The sequence below is a fragment of the Macrobrachium rosenbergii genome, chromosome 8 (assembly GCF_040412425.1).
Source record: "Macrobrachium rosenbergii isolate ZJJX-2024 chromosome 8, ASM4041242v1, whole genome shotgun sequence".
Lineage (NCBI taxonomy): Eukaryota > Metazoa > Arthropoda > Malacostraca > Decapoda > Palaemonidae > Macrobrachium > Macrobrachium rosenbergii.
The window spans coordinates 71,414,819-71,438,816 of NC_089748.1; the positions used below are offsets into that span (position 1 = coordinate 71,414,819).

At 38.8% G+C, this 23,998-nt stretch overlaps 3 protein-coding genes across 8 annotated transcripts in view; 1 reads left to right on the top strand and 2 right to left on the bottom strand.

The window, feature by feature from the left end:
- The window catches only part of Spt20, a 256,861-nt gene extending 253,873 nt beyond the window's left edge, over nucleotides 1-2,988 (top strand). For all 5 annotated transcript variants that reach the window (XM_067107975.1, XM_067107974.1, XM_067107976.1 and 2 more), the window contains one exon: nucleotides 2,079-2,988. In XM_067107975.1, the coding sequence (XP_066964076.1) occupies nucleotides 2,079-2,291 (213 nt within the window). In that variant the 3' untranslated portion in view covers nucleotides 2,292-2,988. The remainder of the gene's footprint in view (nucleotides 1-2,078) is intronic.
- The window catches only part of LOC136840977 (uncharacterized), a 263,752-nt gene that overhangs the window by 14,396 nt on the left and 225,358 nt on the right, over nucleotides 1-23,998 (bottom strand). The gene's annotated exons all lie outside the window — the stretch shown is intronic.
- LOC136840979 (uncharacterized) lies at nucleotides 8,637-13,531 on the bottom strand. The gene is made up of 2 exons (XM_067107985.1): nucleotides 13,361-13,531; nucleotides 8,637-13,245 (listed from the first exon to the last, which is right to left on the bottom strand). Exon 2 carries the CDS (start codon nucleotides 10,353-10,355, stop codon nucleotides 9,309-9,311), a length of 1,047 nt encoding a protein of 348 aa, XP_066964086.1. The 5' UTR covers nucleotides 10,356-13,245; nucleotides 13,361-13,531; the 3' UTR covers nucleotides 8,637-9,308.

Genomic DNA, 23,998 nt, shown 5'->3' on the forward strand with positions numbered 1-23,998 from the left:
AAATCTTCCTTTCCCAGGCAAAGCAAAGATATTTCCTGGATGATGGATGAGTGGGGATGTGAAAATAAATGTCCATTAGATGTTTAGGCAAGGAAGTCCCCCTTACTTATGAATTCATTGACCAACTCCCCTTCTCCGTCCTGAAGGGAGTAGGCTGTAGGAATTTGTTTATGGGGCCAAAAATAGATGACTGTAAGGCCAGGTATTCATGGTCAGGTTTACCTGTCAGTTCATCAAATCTAGCACTAAAACTTACGTGTAGGCAACAGTTTATGGGCGGAGTCAGTCCAATCACCAGAATGGATGAGTTGATGGAATTACCTAAAGTTCTTCAGACCGACTGACATGTGATTGCATGTGTGGACTTATGGGTAAGCAACGATTTTGTGACAGTTTACTACTGGATTTTGTTGGGAAGGATCTCTGCTGCTCTGATCAGAATATGAAAGAACTATGCATAGGGCTAATTCATTTTATTGGTAGACCCTGCAGCACTATTTGTAGGATGTCCCGAGACCAAATCGTAATAAACACTTCAAACAAATATTTGTACGTGATACTGACAATTTGGTATAGGTTAGGCAAGTGTCCTGCCATATTTATGAAAGGTGTTACCAGTGAAAGTAGGCTTCACAGTCCATTTCATAAATAACTGAAAGCATGCACATCCTGCCATTCATTGGTTGATTTTATAGCTTATTTTTCTTCTTTCATCTTCAAGATTCTAAAAGCTAAAAGTATGGGGGATTCAGCTATGAATTTAAGGCTAATTATGATTGATTGTTTAGTATGAAACAAATATGATTTCAGGTGATTGTAAGGTCAGCAATGTTTTCAGCTGATAGGGTCAGTAAATATGATTTCAGCTGATAGTAAGGTCAGCTTTGTCAAGTATGAGTGCTGAGAGCAAGGCATTCCACAGACATTAGGCATTACTATCTTGACATTGGCAATTAATTACATTGCAAAGATTATTAATAAAGAATAGTAATGTGTGCAGAAGAAAGAGAACTAATCACGTTAATATAATTTAAAAAAGGATAAAGATAGAGACATGGCTTTTAACTCTTCACACCATCATTGGCTTTTCTATTCAGGTCTTCAAGATCTGAATCAGAACTTCAATAGACAAAGAATTCATGTGACAGACTAGATTTCCTAGGTATATATTTGATGGTAGATTAACTACATGAAAATTCAAAGTAATGATAGATCTGAAGGGCTTATTATCTAAAATATCAAGCATTATGTTAAAAACAGGAGCAATATACTAATATAAATGTGTAGAACATAATGTTGAAGAAAGCCATAGATAAAAAAAAAAGAGAATGGCAAGGAAGAGAGCAGGCATTATGGTGAATACCACAACAAAAATGGAAAGGTACAGATATGGCTTAGCCACCTGTAAAAGAAGTAGGCCTATCAAACTAATATGGAAGCAAGTTTATGATTCTATAAAAAGGGAGTTTGGCTAATAAATGCCCAGAGAAGATGACCAGATATGATTAAGGCAAGATACAATAACCAGCCCTGTCTAACAGGTATACTTGTAAGTGTCTCAACTTCTGTGTTGTACATAAACAACTTAAGTTTTATGTTGTAAATAACCAATTTAACTTAAAAATTTGTCATGTTCCTTGCATTCTGTTAGTGTGAGATGTATACTTTTATAAAATTTTGATTTATTTAATTGTTTTATGAAGCTGGTCTCACTACTGTGGTGTGTTTTTGGATCTAGGACTAGCTTAATGGATTTAGCTTCCGTTAATAAATATTGGGTCATCTTTATATGTACTTTTGAAAAGAACTAATCAACATGTGATAGGTATTCCTTAATTGAAGGTAACACTGATTCAGTTAGACTTTTAAGAATAATAATTACCAAAGGAAAAAGAGTAATGATATATGTCTTGATTATAATTCTAAAAATCACGTTTTTAGGCATTTAGTTTTTATAATGCATTGCCACAACTCAGAACAAAAGTAGTAGGGTAATGTACAGTGTATCAGTGACATTAGTTCTGTTAGTATTAGTTTTTGACTCTGCTTGTAATTTTCTTGACCTTTTTTCCTTTCAGCTTCAACTGACACTTCAGAATCCAGGAGGAAATTTGGGCCTTGCTCAGCTGCAGCTGCAGCAGAAATTAGCTGTGTTAAAAAGATCGCAACACCAACAGCAGCAACAGCAACAGCAACAACAACAACAACAACCCCAACAGCAACAGCAGCAGTCACAACAACAGCAGCAACAGCAACAACAACAACCCCAACAGCAACAGCCTCAATCTTAATCTTATTGTTGTCTTTTGTTTCACATTTGTTCTTCATTCCTTATGTTGTACAAAACTTGAGCTTTATGAATACAGGTAGAAGTCTGCTAACCTATAATCTGGCTCCTTCATAAATTCAGCACTGATTTTAAATTTCCTAGGCCACCACACATTGTTTTGGTTGCAGTAGATCTGTTTTCCAGCATTTCTACTTAATTAGCTCTTATTTAACCTTAGGTATGGCTCCATCAATGAAAGAAATGCATAACATTCTGTGTAAATCAGTGTGTGTGGATGTGGATGGATGGATGGTATTCAGGCTGCAGCACAAATCTTGGCTATGTTGCTCATCAAAACACTAGGCTACAATTCACACTAAATTAATGTATGACTATATGCATTTAAAATACAGTATTATGAAAGGCTTTAAAAACACATACTGTATTTGCTCATTTGCAAAACAGAATACAAACTTCAGTAGCAGCATATGAACAGATTGTTCTTACTAGGAGTTACTAACTAAACTAACATACATAGGAAGAAGTTTTTTATCATTCATAAATCTTGTAATGTGTTTATTAAATATTTGAAATACTGTACAAAACCTTTTTCTGGCTTATCTGTTCTGGACAAACAGCTGTGCATATTGTCACCAATGGGGATTTGGATAGGGGTGAAGTCAGAAATAGATAACTGAAAATAAAGAAATCCACTCTCATTGGTGGTTGTTATTTTGCACTTTATCAGAAGCAATGATGAACAATAAATATTGAAAAAATATGCATTTCATGACTAACATATGAACTGCTTGCATATACAATATAAAACTTGCAATACGTAGCAAACAGTGCCAACTACAAAGTTGTGAAAGTAGCATTTTTCATCATATACTGTATATCTATACATTTTTATTAGCATGAAGGCAAACAGTATAGATTTATGGCATTGTACTGTATTTAGATTGTCTGGTGATTTACCATTATGGTTCTTGGTTAATATTTACAATCTGTTATGGTTTAGTGAAATCAGTCTGTTATATTTTATTAATTTTCAGTCTTCACATGATCACAGATTGAGTAGGTCTAATGCACAGGACTTTCTTTTTTATGATAATATATACATTACTAAAAATAAAGGACGTTATAATAAATTGTTAGTTCAAATTAGGGTAATTCATTTTTGAGATATGGAGTGGGGTTTTACTAAATATTAGATTATAAACATTTATGGGATGGAATAGGTTAATAATTTTCATTTAATTCATGGACTAATCGTCAAATTCTGTGTTGTTTTCTTGTACATTTCTCATAGTTTTATTGATTTTACTGTTTTTTTATAAAAGTACTTTATACTTACATTATAGTTAAGGACTAAGTGAAGCCTGACTACAGACTAATCTTTTACTGAGGTTCATTACACAGTTTATGTATATAAATAATTGTCCACAAAACATCAGTTTTTATATAGTAGTAGTCCTAAGCAGCAAGTTGGGGTAAGCAGTTGGAGCTTGGTAACAAGGTAGGTAGGTGGGGAGGGAGGGGCGCCCAAACCCACCTGCTGTCACCAGGCACTTTTTCTTTGGGCATTATTTAGTGAGGACATACTTTGCTCCTACCAACTGCAAATTTGAAACATTTTCCCCGCTTTTCTATATGTTTAGTGATTTTCTTTTGATGAACCTGGATACACCTAAAAAAGCAAACAACAAAGGTGTAAAAGACATTAGCAAGTGTGTGGTCATTGCATATCCTCTGTGTCTGTGAATCCCCACCAATATTATTCATCCCCTGCAAGAAATGATTGAGTTGGTCCCCTTCACAGTGGAAAAGGTTTAGGAAGAAGAGGAGGAAGGCTAAAAAGCATTTACTCTTTCACATAATAAAAAAAAATACACACATACACACTGCTCCTTTCCTGTATACAGGCAGTCCCCGGTTTACAACGGGGGTTCCGTTTTTACGCTGCGTCGTAAACCGAAAATCGTTGTAAACCGAAAAATCGTCGAAAATCGTCAAAAATCCTTAGAAAATCTTACTTTTAATGCTTTGAGTGTATTGAAAACGATGTAAACTACATTTTTATTGAGTTTTTCATAAAAAACCACCAAATTTTTATTATTCTGCCGTTTTGGAGCCATATTTCTTCCGTCGGATCGGCGTACAACGCGTTGTAACCCCGGAACATGCGTCGTAAAAAGGGAAATAATTTCTGATGAATATATTTGAAAAGTGTCGTAACCTCGGGACGTCGTAAGCTGGACCCATTGTAAACCAGGGACTGCCTGTATATAGTACCTTTGGCCTGGTCCGAGGGGATACGCAGGAAGGTAAGTGATCAACATGCACTCTCTTCTTGTGATGAGTTGGGTACATGTACTGGGCTCTCCTCAGGTGAGACCTGGCACTAGTGTGCCTGACCCCCACTTACCCTTGCCATACTGGCTGCTCCAGGGGTGATAACATCCATTAGATACATGGCAAGGCAACCAGTGTTTTGCTAACTTTTTGAACCATGTAGCCTCAGCTAAGTCTGCTGTTGCTGTACCTGCTGAGGAGCTTAAACCTTTTGAGCTCAGGTAGTGGTCATCCTACCCCTGAGAGATTCTCTACGGTATCAAACAAAGCTTGTGCTCTGTCAGTGTTTGCATTCCTCACCTTGACCAGTTTCCTGTGCCATTTAAAGAAAGGTCCAAGTACACTAAGGTGCACTACTTCTTCCTCCTTTTCTTCATCTTTTGCCCCTGCTTCCTCTCGCAGCTAGGGAGCCCAAAACCACCTGCAGTCACCAGGCGTTTTTTCTTTGGGCATCGTTGACTAAGGACATACTCTGCTCCTACCAACTGCAAATTTGAACATTTTTCCCTGCTTTTCAATATGTTTGGTGTTTTTCTTTTCTTGAACCTGGATACACCTAAAAAAGTAAACAGCAAAGGTGTGAAAGATGTGAGCAAGTGTGTGGTTGCTGCATATCCTCTGTGTCTGTGAATCTCCAGCAATATTATTTGTCCCTTGCAAGAAATTTTTGAGTTGATCCCCTTCACAGTGGAAAAGGTTTAGGAAGAAGAGGAGGAAGCTAAAAAGCATTTACCCTTTCACACAAAAAAAAAAACACACACACACACTACTCCTTTTCTGCATATACAGTACCTTTGGCCTGGTCCGGGGGGTACACAAAGGAAATCCTCTCACAAGAGGTCCCAGTGAACTTCAAATGAGTGCCTTCCCTCTTCTAAGGTCAGCAGCAGTGTTCACTTTCTTAACCCTTAAACGCCGAGCCTCTATTTACAAAAACGTCTCCCGTATGCCGGTGGCGTTCGGGAGTTAGAGCTGAAGCGGGAAAAAAGTTTTTCAAAAATCACAGCATGCTTAGTTTCCAAGATTAAGAGTTCATTTTTGGCTCCTTTTTTGTCATTGCCTGAAGTTTAGTATGCAACCATCAGAAATGAAAAAAATATCATTATCATATATAAATATTGAAATATATGACAGCGCAAAAAAATGTTTTCATATATAATTTTATACAAATCGCACTGTGAGCAAAACGGTTAAAGCTAACGGATTATTTTTTTTTCTTTGTATTGTACACTAAATTGCAATGATTGTGGTAGATAACAAATTGTAAAACGATCAAAGCAACACAGAGAAAATATTATCACAAAATGATGCATGAATTAAGTAACGCAGGAGGCGTAAAAAATGTTTTTAAAAATTCACCATAAATCGAAATATTGTGCTAGAGACTTCCCGTTTGTTGAAAAATGAAGATAATTGATTGAATATTACTAGACTGTAAGTGTTTTAGCTTACAATTGCAGTTTTCGACCATTTCAGTCGAGTTAAAGTTGACCGAAAAGTCGAATTTTTCTATTTATCGTGATTTATATGAAAATATTTCAAAACTGATAAAAGCTAGATCCATGAATTATTTTCTGTTGTATTGCACATGAAATTGCGCACATTTTCATATATAAAACTTTATGTAACGACTAATATAAAACGGTGCAAACATTACAACAACGTGTGTGAAAGAATTTCTGAGATGTTGGGCGAGTTACCACAAGAGGCGTGGGGAAAATGTTTTTCAAAAATTCACCATAAATCGAAATATTGTGCTAGAGACTTCCAATTTATTGCAAAATGAAGGTAAATGATTGAATATTACTAGAATGTAAGAGTTTTAGCTTACAATTGCGTTTTTCGACCATTTCGATCGAGTTAAAGTTGACGGAAGGTTGAAATTTTGGCAGTTATCGTGATTTATGTGAAAATATTTCAAAACTGATAAAAGCTACAACCATGAGCTATTTTCTGTTGTATTCTACATGAAATTGCGCACATTTTCATATATAAAAGTTTATGTAACGACTAATGTAAAACGATGCAAACGTTACGACAACGTGTGAAAGAATTTCTGAGATGTTCGCAGAGTTACCGCGGCGCGACATAAGGAAAAGTTTTTTCAGAAATTCACTATAAATCGAATTATTGTGCTAGAGACTTCCAGTTTGTTGCAAAATGAAGGTACATGATTGAATATTACTAGAATGTAAGAGTTTTAGCTTATAATTGCATTTTTTTACCATTTCTGTCGAGTTAAAGTTGACCGAAGGTTGAAATTTTGGCAGTTATCGTGATTTATATAAAAATATTTCAAAACTGATAAAAGCTACAACCATGAGTTATTTTCTGTTGTATTCTACATGAAATTGTGCACATTTCCATATATAAAACTTTATGTAACGACTAATATAAAATGGTGCAAACATTAAGACAACGTGATGAAAGAATTTCTGGCGCGGACGTGAAGGAAAAATTTTTTCAAAATTCACCATAAATCGAAATATTGTGCTAGAGACTTCCAATTTGTTGCAAAATGAAGGTAAATGATTGAATATTACTAGAATGTAAGAGTTTTAACTTACAATTGCGTTTTTTTACCATTTCGGTCGAGTCAAATTTGACCGAAGGTTGAAATTTTGGCAATTATCGTGGTTTATATGAAAATATTTCCAAACTGATGAAAGCTACAACCATGGGTTGTATTTTGCTGTATTTTACATGAAATTGCGCAAATTTTCATATATAAAACTTTATGTAACGGCTAATATAAAACAGTGAAAAATTACGACAAAATGACGAAAAGAATTTCTGAAATTTTCAGCCAAGTTTCAGCAAAGGGGCGTAAGGAAAAGTTTTTTCAAAAATTCACCATAAATTGAAATATTGTGCTAGAGACTTCAATTTGTTGCAAAATGAAGGTACATGATTGAATATTACTAGAATGTAAGAGTTTTAGCTTACAATTGCTTTTTTTCGACCATTTCAGTCGAGTCAAAGTTGACCGAAGGTTGAAATTTTTGTAGTCGACGTGACAGTTGCGTCCACTTGGCACCCAACAGACAATTTTAGTCGACGTGTGATACGTCCAGTAGGCGTTTAAGGGTTAAGGGGAGGTTCTGGCTGGGAGACCTTTTTTTTTTGATTTCTGGATGGATCTCCTTCATTTTTTTACTGATGAAAGTGTTATATCAGAGAAGTTATGTCCAAGTGTTTCAGCCCCTACCCCGCCCCAATCCCCCACCCCAAAAAAATACCCTGAAAAGTTTTTCTGTTTATTCCACCTCCTTTATTAGTCAAGGTAGAACTCTGAAAGTTCTTATGAGCAAAGTTAAAAGGTATTTCTACAACTCCAGAGAGATATATTTTTTATTATTAATTTAGTTTTTGTATCATTTATATGCAAATTATGCTTTTTCGAAAAATGGCAAATTTTGAGGCAAAAAAATAATTGAAACAAAAACTAACAGTTATAAAAAAAAAAAGGATTTTGACAAAGGAAAAATCTATTTCTGGGGAGAGACCTGTCTCACCCGGTGAAATAACCTTTCAGCACTTATTTCTAGGTAAAGCTATTGCTAAATATACCAGAGAAAAGCTAAAAAGCTAAGCCGGAGTTACTACCCCCGGTGCGAGCTCCATGAAATGGAGTCGTGTATGAGAAAGGGTGAGATTGTCACAATCACAGGCCTCCGCCCTGTAAACATTCCCAATGTCAAAAGTCCCACCAAGTGAGGTGCCGTTACAAACCCCCGCACCACTCGCGGACTGTGAACAAACCGGCATCACCCACATTCCATGTTAGCACCCCCATCCTGGAATGGTATTTTATCAGGGGGGGAAAAAGAAAGGAACCATGGGTGGGTCACCGGGTGACACAGGTCTCTCCCCAGAAATAGATTTTTCCTTTGTCAAAATCCTTTTTCTGGGTTTTCCGACCTGTGTCATCCGGTGAAATAATAACAGAGAATCAAAATACCATCCTGAAACAAAAAGGGAAACTTGTAGAGGAAAGTAATAAAACTAGAAGTCCACAAGAGTTTTAATTATCCCGGTAGCAAGATGTGGTATTTAGACATAATAAAGATACTTAAATTTAATGTAATATTAAAGTGTACATAAATATAAAACCATCCTTAGATTAATGAGTACATAAATGTGAAAAATAGGTACTAAACATTATACTTAAGACTAAGGTGGGGGAACTATGTCCCACAAGAGAAAAGAACACACAGCATATCTAAATTAAACACATTAGACAAGACAAAACTATGACATGGTCAGGAGACAGGCTGTGAAGCATGCCTGACCTGGAGGTGACCGAAGGGGAATAAATGAGGCAGGTAGGAGGGAGGAGAGTGACTGAGTACTAGAAAGAATTAAACGGAGGGGGGAACGATGTTCCCTGCCGCCACTGTAGTGAACTTCAGAGCTTCTAGTGATTTCAGATAGTGGCGTTTAAAAACTACGGGAGACTTCCACCCCGTATATTTTGAAAGATCCTCGAAATTCATATAATGGAAATAGTTAGTGGAGGTGGCCACTGCCCTAATGTCATGTACTTTTGGAACTGAATCTGGGTTTGCATGTTTAATGAAATACAAGATCTGTTGCCTAATGGCTTTCATAGAGATAGTTCCTCCCCCTTCCCTTACAAACAGAGGCCCGGAAGTTATCTGTGAGGTCCTGTCTAAATAGGCTTTCAAGGTAAAGACTGGGTATAAAGACAGGTCCTGTGGGAGGGGGATGACCTTCCAGGAGACCACCTATCTCGAGGATCTTCATTCTTAGCTAGGAACTTAGGGTGAGGAGCTAGCAACACTTCACCTGATGGAAGGAAATCAATATGGTTGGGTTCTCTAGACAGGGCAGACAGTTCAGAAATTCTAGCACCTGAAGCTAAACTAATCAAAAATAAGGTCTTCCTCAATAAGTTAGTGAAAGAACAATCCTGATTATCTATTTCTGAGTCTAATTTAAGAACATCATTTAAGAACCAGGAAACCGTATGTGGGCGGGTTACTGGTCTTAAACGAGCACAGGCTTTAGGGATTGACGAAAAATAAGAGTCTGTTAAGTTAATCTTAAACCCATGCAAAAATATCTTTTTCAAAGCTGATTTTGCTGTAGTAATAGTACTTGAGGCCAGACCTTTCTCAAATAATGACCTAAAAAATGAAATTGCTAAATTAGTGGTCATTACAGTTGCTTCAGATTCTTTTAAGAAGAGTGCTAATTTCTTTACTGCTGAGTCATATTGTCTGAGAGTGGATTCCCTTTTGTCTGATTCTAGGAACAAAGTGTTAATAGGATCAATATTAGCATCCTTCTGAGCTGCAAACTTCATGAAATCCACAAAGCCAGGGCATTCTGAATTCTTGAGGAAGCTGACACAGTCTGAGTTTGTACTATTTGCGTCAGTTTTGGGTTGGGAATTTGCAAGCACCAAAGCTTTAGAGGAAGTGGAGACCAGTTGCTCTTCAGCCAGTTGGGAGCCACTAGGGCTATCTGACCCTTGAATGCCCTGAGCTTGTGAAGGAGTTTCAGTAACAGGTTTACTGGGGGAGAGAGGTAGATCCTTTTCCACTTGTTCCAATCTATGGACATTGCATCTGTGGAGTGAGCTAGAGGGTCCAGGTTGGGAGCAACATAAGGTAGTTTGTGGTTGCATTCTGTTGCAAAGAGATCTACTTCGAGACCCGGAACTTGATTGCAAATCCATCTGAAAGAAGGTTTGTCCAGGGACCATTCCGACTCCAGCGGAGTTGTCCTGGATAGGGAATCTGCAATGACATTCTGGACCCCTGCAAGATGGGTAGCAGACAGATGCCACCGGTGTTTGTTTGCTAGAGAGAATATTGCTATCATAACCTGGTTGATCCGACTCGATTTGGAACCTCCCCTGTTTATCCTCTAGCTCTCGTTCTCCCTGCGCTGTCCAGAACCAATCTTATATGAATCAGATTGTTCGGACGCAGTTTCTTCAGGGTTAGAAAGACTGCCATAGCTTCCAGGACATTGATATGGAACTGGCAGAACACGGTGGACCAAGTCCCCTGTACCTTCTTGTGTTGAGAGTATCCTCCCCACCCGCTTAGGGAAGCGTCGGTGTGAATTACTAATGACGGAGGAGGAAACTGAAGAGGTACTGACTTCGATAAGCTCTTGACAGTCGTCCAAGGCCGGAGTCTCTTTTTCAAAATTGGTGGAATCAGAGATACTTTGTCTCTGAACCTGACATTGGCTTGGCTCCGCCATACCCTGTTTATGCCTTTCAGTTTGGATTTCAAAAGAAGATCCGTCACTGAAGCAAACTGAAGAGAACCTAAGACTCTTTCTTGGGTACGACGGGAAGCTTTCTTGTTCTTGAGGAACTGTCTGGTTGCCTTTGCTATTTCTCTACGAGGAATTTAGACGAGACAAGTCTAGGATTACTCTTCGCTGACTGGAACCTTTCTTTGGAACACTGAACAGTCTGCCTTGAAATTTCAGATGCCTCGCTTTCTTTATTGCCCTCTTTAATAATAGATCTTTCACAAAGTCCTTCAGAGCCTTGGACTGTGATTGATGGAACCTGACTGGGGGGAGGACCTCTGCACCAACTCCACCCCAGTCCTTTGGAGACTATGCTCTGGGCCCAGGGACTGAAGCTCCACTGGTCCCGAAAATGATATAACCTCCCGCCTACCTGAGATATCTCACTGGGCGGGAGAGGGTCTGCCTCCCCTTCCTCTGGAGGAGGAGCGGGGTGTTCCTCTACCACGGAAGTATCCTCTAGCTCTCGTTCCCCTTGCATTTTGAATTGATCGAAATGCACCCTGGCTTTCATATGAAGCATTGAAAGCTGGGGAGGAGACATATGAAGGAGCAGCGAGAGGTTGATGGGCTGGTTGGACCAGCACATACTGAGGTTGAGGTTGGGACTGAGAGGTTGAGGGATGACCAGGGACGGGGACCTGGACAGCCTGCAAGACAGTCTGAGTCGGGAGCCGTTTAAATTTCTTGAACTTCTTCCCGGGTTTGGGGTGAGTTCCGGCGGGCTCAGACTGCTTTCTCTTAGAGGATAAGCCCTAACGGGAGCGGAGACTCTGATTGGCCCTAGTTGCCTCAGCTAGGACCGCATCAACCTCTTTCCTGGGGAAGAGATTAGCTCCCAGATGGAGCTTTTTCATGAGCCTGTTAGGCTCATGACGGATGGTGGCTGCCGAAAAGATGACGTTGCCTCTGCTAAAGTCAGAGAGTTTAAGGACCTACTAAGTCCGTCCTTAGACTCAGCTTCAGCCTTCAGGAGCGACTCCGGGATCTTAGGGGATTGTTCGCTGAAGAGGTTAGAAGCGCAGTCAGGGTCCAGTCGAGTAACCGTGAAGGTGTCCGGGGCTCCTACCCAAAACTGAGAATCTCCGGGTAAGACAAGAGAGGTGGGATCTGTCTCCCGGAGATGGGGAAGGGGCTTACCCTCCATGCAAGCCTGGTTCGTGAGGGAAGCCACTTTAGAGGTGCAAGGGGTGGGAAGAACTTCTCCCAGAGAGAACATCGTAAAAGCACCCTTGGCCGGAGTGAGTTTGGTGTTCTCCGCCTGCCACTCCGACAAAGTCCGTAGTAGGGCCGACTGGGCCTGGTCCCTCGGGAAGATGACAGTTTCCTTGGGGACCTTATCGGACCGAACCCATGCCTCCTCGGTGAGCCTGGCAAAACCTGCATAAGGTGATTGCAGGTTAGGAGGGAAGAATTCTAATTCCTCCAGCCTAAGGGTGCCTAGGCCCTCGATAGTAAGGGTACCCTCATGCTGGGGAGCAAAAAGGGTCAGGCGCCAGGGGTTTCCTTTATCAAAGGGAGGGAGGCTGGAGGTGTCCGGGACGGAGAAAGATCTGTTGGCTGCTCCGCCACTCATGAATCCAGAGATTAAAGTCCCTTGAGACTTAACCTCTTGTGATAAGGAGAGCACGGAAGCATTTGAGGAAGACAGTTGGCTCGAGAGTTGCGACAGCTTGTCGTCAACTCTTTTGTCGAACTTCTTCATAAGAAGCTCGGCAAATGCTTCAGCATCAAAGGAAGGGGGGGGGAACCTCTTTACTTTGTTTAGGCTGTGCTCCCTTCCCAGAAGTAGAGGCCTTGCTCGTAGATGGCACGGGGCTAGGGGGCCGTGACGTCTTCGAGGGAACCCCAGAGCGGACTTTCTGGGACTTTAAGGTCTTTTTCTTAACTGATTTAACCTTAGGGACGGTAGACCTTGCACCGTCCATAAGGCAAGAGGATTTCACGAATCCTCGGAAAGAAGAAGCAGTAGAAGAAGGAGAGCTAAACAGTAAATCACCTGCCTCACTTACCCCCTTACCTGCTTGCAGATCCAGGTCAATGTTCATCGGTTCGAGGTCCAGATTAAGAGCCGCAACATCCTCGGCGACCACTCCGCATGCAGCGACTTCTTCCTGGGAGGGCTGCGTCATCTCCCGGATCCCAGTGATCAAGGGGGTGGCTACCTCGTCTGCAACTGAAGCCGAGATCCAGGCGCCGGGGAAGAGAACGTTACAAACATCCTTCGACAAAACATAGGGTTTCCCTGCCCCGACGTTCCTCCCGGAGCCGCTGACCCAGGTCTTGATGGTCGACATCGAAGAGTCCCGAGAGCTGCGGTCAATCTGGAAGAAGGAGAAAGTCAGGTGACCGAGCCTCCTAAAAGGAGAATATCTTTCAATTATCCATAAGAGACAAAACTGAAGGCAAACATGAATCGGAAAGGAAAAACTAACTTACCGACTCATCCAGAATCTGCTCATAGAGGGCGTAGCACACCTCACAACCATCAGGGTGCCAGACGATCAGGTCCCCTACGTGGACAGCACACCCGGAGTGGGACCTGCACACCTCATGTCTGCTGGCTTGATGAAGCACAGCGGTGCACCCCTGCTCCTGACAACGCACCATCTGTAAGTTGACGGGTATATGAGTATGCTGATAGGGCTGCCGGAGTAGAGTGCCGGAGCAGTGTCTTAGGATAATAAACAGCTATCCAGGTAGGTCCCGACGGAGCGTACCGGGAGGTTAAGGGGCCTACTGGAACATGCAAGATCAACAACCTAAAGGGACCACCGGAGTTAATCCGGAGCGACAGGAAGGTCCCAAAAGGATAGTTAAAATACAAAAAGGTAAATAAATAAATGTATATATATATATATATAAACAGTTATCCAGGTAGGTCCCGCCGGAGCGTACCGGGAGGTGAAGGGGCCTACTGGAACATGCAAGATCAACAACCTAAAGGGACCACCGGAGTTAATCCGGAGCGACAGGAAGGTCCCAAAAGGATAGTGTATATATATAAATATAATATATAATATGTATGCATACTAGGGAAAGGTCAACTATAAGTGGATATTTCTGCTTGGAGCCGGGGGAGTCCTGTACTCTAATATGGTGACGGCGGAGGAGGTGTGGTGAGCACTGTCCGACCAAACACCGTACCCACCGGAGTGGAAGGCGACAAGAACGCCCGACTACCTAGCAGAGAAAACACAAAGATAGCTAGTCGGCGGAGGGTAGATACTAGGGAACCATAGGTGTTCTAAATGAATAGAACGAAGGTAAATGTCATGGCGTGTGAATAACAGAAGACAGTCAGGTGGGAAACTCTAACTGGCAACATGAACACAAATTTCCCCTGAGATGACGTTCTGGGAGAACGACACTCGGGTGGGGAAAAAGGACGACTGACACTATAGGAGAAGGGGGGGGTATAGGCCATGAGAGGGACCACGGCAGCGACCAGGGGGTGAGTGAGCACTCCCCGGGTGCCATGAGATCCAGCACTCCCTTCGATCGGACGAACATGTACGAACGATACTAAGAGAGGAGAGGATGGGGGACTCTCAAAGGCTAAAAAAGCAAAGAAAGGTAAAGGGAATGGGAAACAGGAGTGTGGGAGCACCCCCGGTTCCCCAACTGAGGTCTCGGCCGGGTGTGACCGGGTAAGGTCGGAACCCGGTAGCGAGAGAACAAACCACTCAATGCAGAGGAAGGGGATATAGGCTATAGCGTAAGGAACAGGGTAAAGCTCTCGGGCCTTGGTAAGTTAACATAGTATATGAAAGCGAACCAAGGGGGGGAGAGAGTGAGGAGACGGGGGGGAGGGGAAGGAAGGAGTAAGGGGGTAGGAGAGGGGTGTATACATGAAGATGGAGAATAACCCAAAGGTGTGGTTCGGACAAAGGTAGGCTACGCGAGATACCCTCGCTATTCCAGCTTAACCTTATTAGGACTCAACAGTCTAAACGGAAAGGCCGAAACAGGGAGAGGGAGAAGCGCATGCCTGACTTCTCTAACCAAACGCCACACGAAGGGAAGCTCCCACCATGAACCCTCCTACACACCTAACCTTCCCTCCCAAGAAAGGGAAGAGAACGCCATAGCCTAATCCTAGGCTAACCTAACACAGCCGGCTGGCTGACGGAGGAAGCCCAGGGGGAGAAGGTATCTACCCGACTAGCCTAAAGTTAACCTATCCTAGGCAAAGAAAATAATTCAATAATTCAAATAATCATAAGGACATATGTAGAAGGGAGGACCAAACCCAACGCGATATGAGCGCGGAGGGAAAATGGCCGACCTTCCAGATTAAAAAACAAAGGATATTATCCGAAAATATCAAAGACATCCGTGCGCTAGGCTGAAATTAAACCCAATAAGCATAATTGTACCATCTCAAATAATATACCCAAACACTGGAGGAAGTGAGGGTCCAAACACAACACATATAAGAATTGATAAGGATCGGATAGGCCCGAGGGGGAAAACTCGTAGCCTAAACGACAAGGACCTGAACTTCCCCAGAGAAGGGTAATAAAACAACAATAAAAATGCCCAATTGAATATAGGATAAGCAAAAAGGCACAACAATAAGAAAATGAAGGGGGACGAAGCCCCGACATAAAAATCCCGCACCGAGACTGAAGGTCACATGGGCCGGGAGAAGGTGGAAGAGGCGGGCGTATAAATCCCCCTAATTATTAAATTAGAGGGAAATAAGGAGCCTCTACCGCCTAAAATAGAAAACAGAGAGGGTACTCAACTTAGGTGAAGAAGAATCCTGGGAGGATGCCATAGTAGAATCAAATTTAGGGTTACAAAGAAGCGCACACACAAACAGGACAAAAGCAAACGCGTGCTAAAAGAAGAATGTTGGTGACGCCGGTTTGTTTACAGTCTGCGAGTGGTGCAGGGGTTTGTAACGGCACCTCACTCGGTGGGACTTTTGACATTGGGAATGTTTACAGGGCGGAGGCCTGTGATTGTGACAATCTCACCCTTTCTCATACACGACTCCATTTCATGGAGCTCGCACTTTTGAGGGTAGTAACTCGGCTTAGCTTTTTTAGCTTTTCTCTGGTATATTTAGCAATAGCTTTACCTAGAAATAAGTGCTGAAAGGTTATTTCACGGGTGACACAGGTCGGAAAACCCAGAAAAACCAGCTTTATCAATTCTGAGAGATGCATTTCCCCAGTTGGCATAGCAAATTTCATTCAAATTGATCAATAAGTAATGGAGATGGGATCGTCCAAATACAAAAAACTTAGTTTTGAGTTAATCGCGCTTGAAAATTAGAAATGCATTTACAACTATAATTGAAAGTTATTTTGAATTCTTTGTTACATACCTTTATTGATATTCAATTTGAAAAGTAGATTAATTCTTAGATAGGCTCCTGGTCCCCCCAAAACCCACCCAGGCTGGGAATTACCCATTTTACATGCGGGTGTCACAGCTGCTCAGACTGCTCTTTGTTTACATAAATATAATTATCTTCCAAGAAAAGTGTGTGTGTGCATAAGTATATTATGTGTAAATATTTTATTCTGGATGGATCTCCTTCATTTTTTTACTGATGAAAATGTTATATCAGAGAAGCTATAAGTGTTTCAGCCCCCTACCCCGTCCCCCCACCCCCAAAAAAATACCCTGAAAATGAAGTTTTCATAATAAAACTAATATTGTAATACCTACCTGAACACCTGAATTAGCCCTGGTTACCCACCAGCTCAAACTATCCCTGTAACTTTTTACCCAATAATTGGGTAATTAACTGTCAGTGTTACCAACGCTTACAGGAAATCTTGTCAAGATGAGTTCCCTGAAGTACCGTTGGCAACACTGCTGCAAGTCCCAGCACCGCGAGGCCGGGTTCCCCAATTGCTTATCACTAATCAAATTGAAGTGGGGAGGAGGGGGGGAATCATTCAGGTGTTCAGGTAGTTATTACAATATTAGTTTTATTATGAAAACTTCATATTGCAATACACTCCTTGAACATCTGAATTAGCCCAATTAACAAAATTTTATGGAGGTGGGATCAATCTAATTTCAGCCCGACCTGCCAAACGGGACGGCAGGAACTCATTATTCACCTACTTTGCCTATATGCAAGTATTCTCACCTGGTTATCCACTCAGCAGGAGAGAAGGCCTGGAGGGAGAGAGTACCCTCGATGTCGGTCTCTAGTCTCGGTACTGCCTGAGTCGAGCTACCTCTGATGGTGTTCAAACCTCCTCATGGATAGAGGGTAGCAAAAGTAACCTACCATGTGGCTAATCAAAGCAATCTCATGCGTAGCAGAGAACGACGACCTCCCATGTGGCTAATCAAAGCAATCTCATGTATGGAGGGGATGGTGAACCTCCCATGTGGCTAATCAAAGCACTCTCATGTATGGAGGGGTACAACGAACCTCCCATGTGGCTATTGTAGCCTCATATGTATGGAGGAAAAGTTGAATGTGCAGTCTCTTCGGTCTTTGCAGTATGATGCAGCCAACACCTGTACAGAAGAGGGGGGGTTGAAAAAAATCCTATCAATCTGGCTCTGTCTATTTACATCGTGCTAATATCCTACCTCATGTTTACCTTATAGCTCCCAATCAATTCAGAATTCCCAATTCCTAGCCTATCTTGAAAACCTAACCTAACTTCCCTCCACCCTGTTCTTATCAGATAATATACTGTGGGAGATCACACACATGCACGCACATACCCCACCGGAACCTGGGCACTTCCTGATCATTGGTTCAATGTTCTATCATGCTGTTTCCATGTGCTCAGACCATGATCAAATAGTTCTCTGCATCTGGCTGAGCAAATTCCAATGTCAGCACAAATGTACCTGCTGTGAAGAGCCACTGACAGACCATCACAGTTCTCCTGTTGTCAAAGACTTAATATATACATATCTATATATATATATATATATATATATATATATAATATATATAGGAATCTCCGGTTCAATATTTCGGTTTGACGAATTTTTGAAAAAACTTTCAGTGACCGAAAATTGAAGGTGAGCCGGAACATCGTCGAAAATCGTCAAAAAGATAAGAAAACCTTACTTTTAATTGGTTTTATATTACATTGAAAACGATATATGGAAAATCAGCACTTTTCAGCGTTTAAGCAAACCTCAAAACGCCATGATTATTCTGCCAATTTTTGGTTATTTCATTAAATCATGATAAATAGGGTAAAAGTGCAGAGAAGCCAGAAATAATTTCTGATGAATATATACAGCAAGGGCGGCTGTTCCGGAAACGGAGCACGCCTTCAAATATATTCATCAGGAAATTATTTCCTGGCTTAAGAGCTGTTCATTAACCAACAAATGACGCATCTGACGGAAGAAATTTCCCCAAAATGGCAGAATAATCATTTTGAAGGTTTTTTGATGTAAAACTCAATAATAATGCAGTTTTGTGATAACAGTTTTCAATGCACCCAGAGCATTAAAAACCAGGTTATTTATTTTTGAAATGATTGCAATTTATGTTCAATACAAAGAAAAAACAACTTTCAACTTTTACTAAGATTCTAAATACAACCCTAAAAGCAAATTTTTTTGTTATATATATATATATCATATATATATATATATATATATAATATATATATATATATATATATATATCTATCTATCTATCTAAAAATCTATATCTATCTATCTATCTATCTATATCTAAATAACCATATATATATATATTATCTATATATATATATAGCTGCTCTATATCTATATATCTATCTATATATATATCTACATATATATATATCTATATATATATATCTATATCTATATATCTATTTCTTTGTTTATATATATATATATATATATATATAGAATATATATATATATATATATATATATATATATATATGATAATATATATGTATATAATCATGAAATACAAATGTCATGCTAATATGAAATCCACGCTACCATCAGTTATATCTCCGTTGGAGAATTGTTAGAGGAATTTATATAAGTGATAAATGAATAGCATCAATCAACCAATATAACCACATAAAGCCTATTCAGCGACTCCAGTTGACGTAAACCATTGAGCCATCAAAGAAGGTATAAGTCTTTTGCCGAGATGTCGTACTGCTTTTACCCGCACGTGGAGCGGCCAAAAAGGTTTACTATCATTTCCAATGACCCATCTCCGCCATGACAGTTCATTGGTTGTCAATTGGAACACGCAAACTTGTTATGAAATTTTATCACAACCGTGATTTATATACAATCATGAAGCTACAAATATTATCAAATCCACGCATTTCGGTATATCTCCGTTGGAGAATTGTCGCCAGGGGAATTTATATAAGTGATAAATGAATAGAAATCGTGGGGACACGAACCAGCTATCAACCTATTCAGCGACTCCAGTTGACGTAAACCATTGAGCCATCAAGAGAGGTATAAGTCTTTTGCCGAGATGTCAACTGCTTTTAGTTAAAGTGTATGATCGACAATGACCCACCTCCGCCATGACAGTTCATTGTTTGTTTGGAACACGCAGCTCTTGTTGTGTGACAAATCCCATCAGCTTCATACATGTATGGTACAATAAAAACTCACAAAAAAAAACTTTCCTGCCAGGCCAATTTTCAGTTCAGTTGGTTCCGCATCATACAAGCTAGCGAAGTAACTTAGTAGATATTCTAAACCCATTAGTAGGTACCATCTCAAATGCAAATATCAAGAATAATGTGGACCTGATAAATAAACTAAATAGTGTAGAGATTAATAGTGAATCCAGGCTTGTAAGTTTTGATGTTGTATCACTATTCAAAAACAAACATGAAATAGATGATCTGATGGCGTTTTTATCTGAACTGTTAGAGACACACAGCTGGATATCCCATTTTCTAAAAGTACTTTAATTGATCTGATTAAATTATGTCTAAGATTGTAAATTTGAATTTAATGGTAAATTTACTCACAAAATTTTGGTATGGCAATGGGAAACCCTCTATCCCCAGTGTTAAGTAATTATATATGAATTTTTTAAAAGAAGATATTAAACAACATAATCCCAGTAATGTAACATGGTTTAGGTAACCTAGATGACATAATTTGTCTATGGCGGAACTGGATGATGAAAAGCTTTTTTGAAAGATGTAAGTTAAATCAATTAGTACCATCAATTAAATTCACCTGGAATTGGAAAATGATGAGTGCTTCCAATTTGGATGTCCTCATACGAAGAAATAGTAGTGGGTTTAAATCTAGTGTGTAAGAAAACCCACTAATTGCTTCCTATGTGCATTTTTATTCTGGACAAGCAATAAGGTTAAAAAAAGTGTTTTTCATCTATGTTTTAAGAGCATTAAAAGTATGTAGCCCTGAATATATTGATGATGAAATAGATAAGATTAGGGATGCAGGCAAACAAATTGAAATATCCTGATAGTGTATTAAACAGTGCATTTGAAAGCAAAAAGACTATGTATCAAAACCAGAAAGAACCTTACAACACAAAAAATTTGCTTTTTTTTAACTTTATAATAATAATATGAAAGATATCCTCATCTTCTTAAGAATTTTGGTGTTAATGTAATTTAAGAACAATACAACAATGAAAAATGTACTTATCAAGAACTCCCCAGACAATTGACCGGAAAGGGTGTGTATATAAAATTCCGTGTAAGTCTTGTGACAACTTTTATATTAGCCAAACCGGAAAGCACTGGAAAAAAGATTGAACAGCATAAGAAATGTGATGAGATATGCACAAGGGAACAGTGGTATATTTGTACATGTTAGTGAGAACAATCACGATCTTTGCATCAACTGGGAAGAACAAAATTGTATATTCTAATAATGCACTGGAAAGGAAAATCATTGAATCTAGCTTTATAAAAGAAAGTTACAACCATAATATGAATATTTCAAAAGGGGTGTATAAAACTTGATCCTTTAATATCAAAAGAAATTTGTAAATTGTTTAAACTTTAAGGTAGGCAGCCTTAGAGATGTATGAAAATAGGATTATCATATTTGTAAACAGACAGTAACGAGGGTAGTAATGTTAATGAGTTTGGAAACTCCGACTCCATGACACCTGTCAGGTGTGGATCTGAGGTGGGGTATGGTCTGTTTATCAGCAATGTCCCCTGAGAGTCTATTGTGATTTTTAGCCAAATGAGTTTTAAAAACCAGAAATCCCTAATAAACCTCTGACACTGGCCTGAGGGGGGATAATGGAGTCTCTAACGGTTGTGTATGTTCTTCAGTACTGTTCTGGTAGTATATATATTTGTGATGTCTCAGCTACTCTGTATCAGTCCTTTAGGTCAATGGCTTGGAAATAAAGTCTAAACCGGGCAGGACCTACACCTCTTTCTTATTTTGACACCTGTGGTATTTTGTGAGATATAATATATATATATATATATATAGATATATATATATATATATATATATATATCATATATATATATATATATATATATTATTATAAATATATATATATATATATAGATATATATATACAGATATGTAGATATATATATATATATACAATATATATATATATATATAATATATATATATGGGGGTGCAAATATATACTAAACAATATATATGTATATATACCATATATATATATATATAAGATATATATATATATAGCCAAATATATATATATTATCAAAATACATATATATATATATATATATATATATATATATGATATACCTGGTATCTTACATCTTATATACTTATATGGATCTATGGTATATGTCTATATCTAATTTTATATATATCTGCATATATATGCAAATATATATATATATATATATATATATATATAAATATATATATATATATATATATATATCTTCATCTTCCTCGGACTTATATATATCTATATATATTCTATATCTAATTTATATATATCTATATATCTACCATGTGATATATCATATATATATATATATATATATATATAGTTATATATATATATATATATATATATATCTCTGGGTATATATATATAGGCAGTCCCCAATTCATGGATGAGTTCCTTTTCAATGAACCTGACAATAAGCAAAAATCGAGAGGGATAACTGAAAATCAGCGCTAAAAATTACCTATTTTCAGTTATTGGCCTCTGTTTAGCTATGGTATTGCGCTGTGTTTGAATATCACGGTTGCCAATAAGCAGAAATTGGCCCAATCAGAACAGTCAAAATCACTTAATTTTCATCTATTAATCAAGCACTGAAAACCCGGATCAACGGTAACTGAAAAAATAACGATAACAGGGACTGCTGTGTGTGTGTGTGTGTGTGTGTGTGTGTGTGTGTGTGTGTGTGTGTGTGTGTGTGTGTTGTGTATATATATTGAATATATAATATATATATATATATATATATATATATATATATATATATATATATATATATATATATATATATATATATATATATATATATATATATATATATATATATATACTTACAACATCAGAGCTGCACTCTCAAATCATAACTCAATTTTATAGTTGCTGTTATTTTAATTTCAAATTAAACTCCATTTCTACTCTCTCTCCACATCTTTTGGGCCTTTACACACTCATCGAACTGGATGACCTTCCATGAGGAGATCGTAACCCTGGCTAACTACTTCAAAAACAACTGTTTTCCTCAAAAGCTCTTTTCGGGGCTTTAAACAGGTTTTAAATCAAAAAAAAATGAAACAACCAAAAAGCCATCCACACGGTACAAAAATGAAAATGTTTGCAACGTTCCCTTACCTACATGACGATAATTTTAGGAAAAAATGTTTAAATCTATTTCAGAGAGAACTGCCTGCACTGAACCTAAAAATTAATCCCTGTCTCCTTGTAACTGACCATCGGGTCCTTTTTCAAGCTCAAGGACAAAGTGAGTCTGTTGTTTACATCCAACGTCGTTTACAAGTATACTTGCCCCAGGTGTAACCAGGGGACTTACGTTGGATGTACCAAAAGACTGCTGAGGGCAGATCTGCATGAAACGCCCATAGAGGAGTTAGCTTTCGAACCATAAGAAGGCAAGATTGTCCAACCCAGAACAATCCAACATAAGGAATCATTCTTATGCAAAACAATCATAGACAAAAAGACTTTCGAATAATAGGACAAACACAGAAAGACAGTGACTTAACAACCTTAGAATCTATAATGATAAAATTAACAGTTCCATCATTGAACACCCAAACATCATCCACTCAGCAAGTTTATTGCTTGATGGTCCTATTTGCTTTATTGTTACCTTGTTTTCTCCCTTTTATCTGTTGTGTTTTAATTTGTTCTTTTCTCTCCTACTTTCCAATAGTCTTGTTTTAGCTCCCATGGGTAAATCTTTCTTTTAGTGTCATGGTGCCTCTGATATTTTTAAAAGAATTAGCATTTTAAATGAGACAATACTGTAGTGTTTTTAATCAGTTGTTGTAATAAATGTTTTTATGATTAATTATTGAGTCAGCTCGCTGTTTTTCAGCCTTGAAAATGCAAATTTTGTAGTTGTGAAACATCGGCATTAGGAATAAACTAACAGCTGTATTGAGTGCCTTTCCCTGTGATCGCCATGAGTTACATATATATAATATATATATATATATATATATATTATATATATATATATATATTATTAAGAATATTCCTCTTAACCATTTTGCATGCAATAACTCAAAGGAAAAAGGACTTTATAAATCAATAAATTCAATTTAGTATGATTCAATGTAGGCAAATTTGCCTCTAAATCCTCTCTCACCACTGCCTTTGGGGGGAAAAACCACTTTAATCTCTTTCTTGTCCAAAGTGCTGTCGGAAATCCCTGTTGCAGATGTGGACCCAATCAAAGCTAACCGTCGCCCAAGGCAGGTTCAGCTAACACGTGCATTTCTCCATCTTGAAATCGCAGTCATGCTGTCTGCATTTTCATGTGGGCAGAGTGATCACAAAGCCATTTAGGAAGAGAAAGACAACTTCCGAAGATATGGGCCTTGGAGAGAGAAGCTCGCTCTTAGAATTGTATAAAATGTAAAACAGAAACTCCTTCCCTTGCTATTTACACTGCCTAT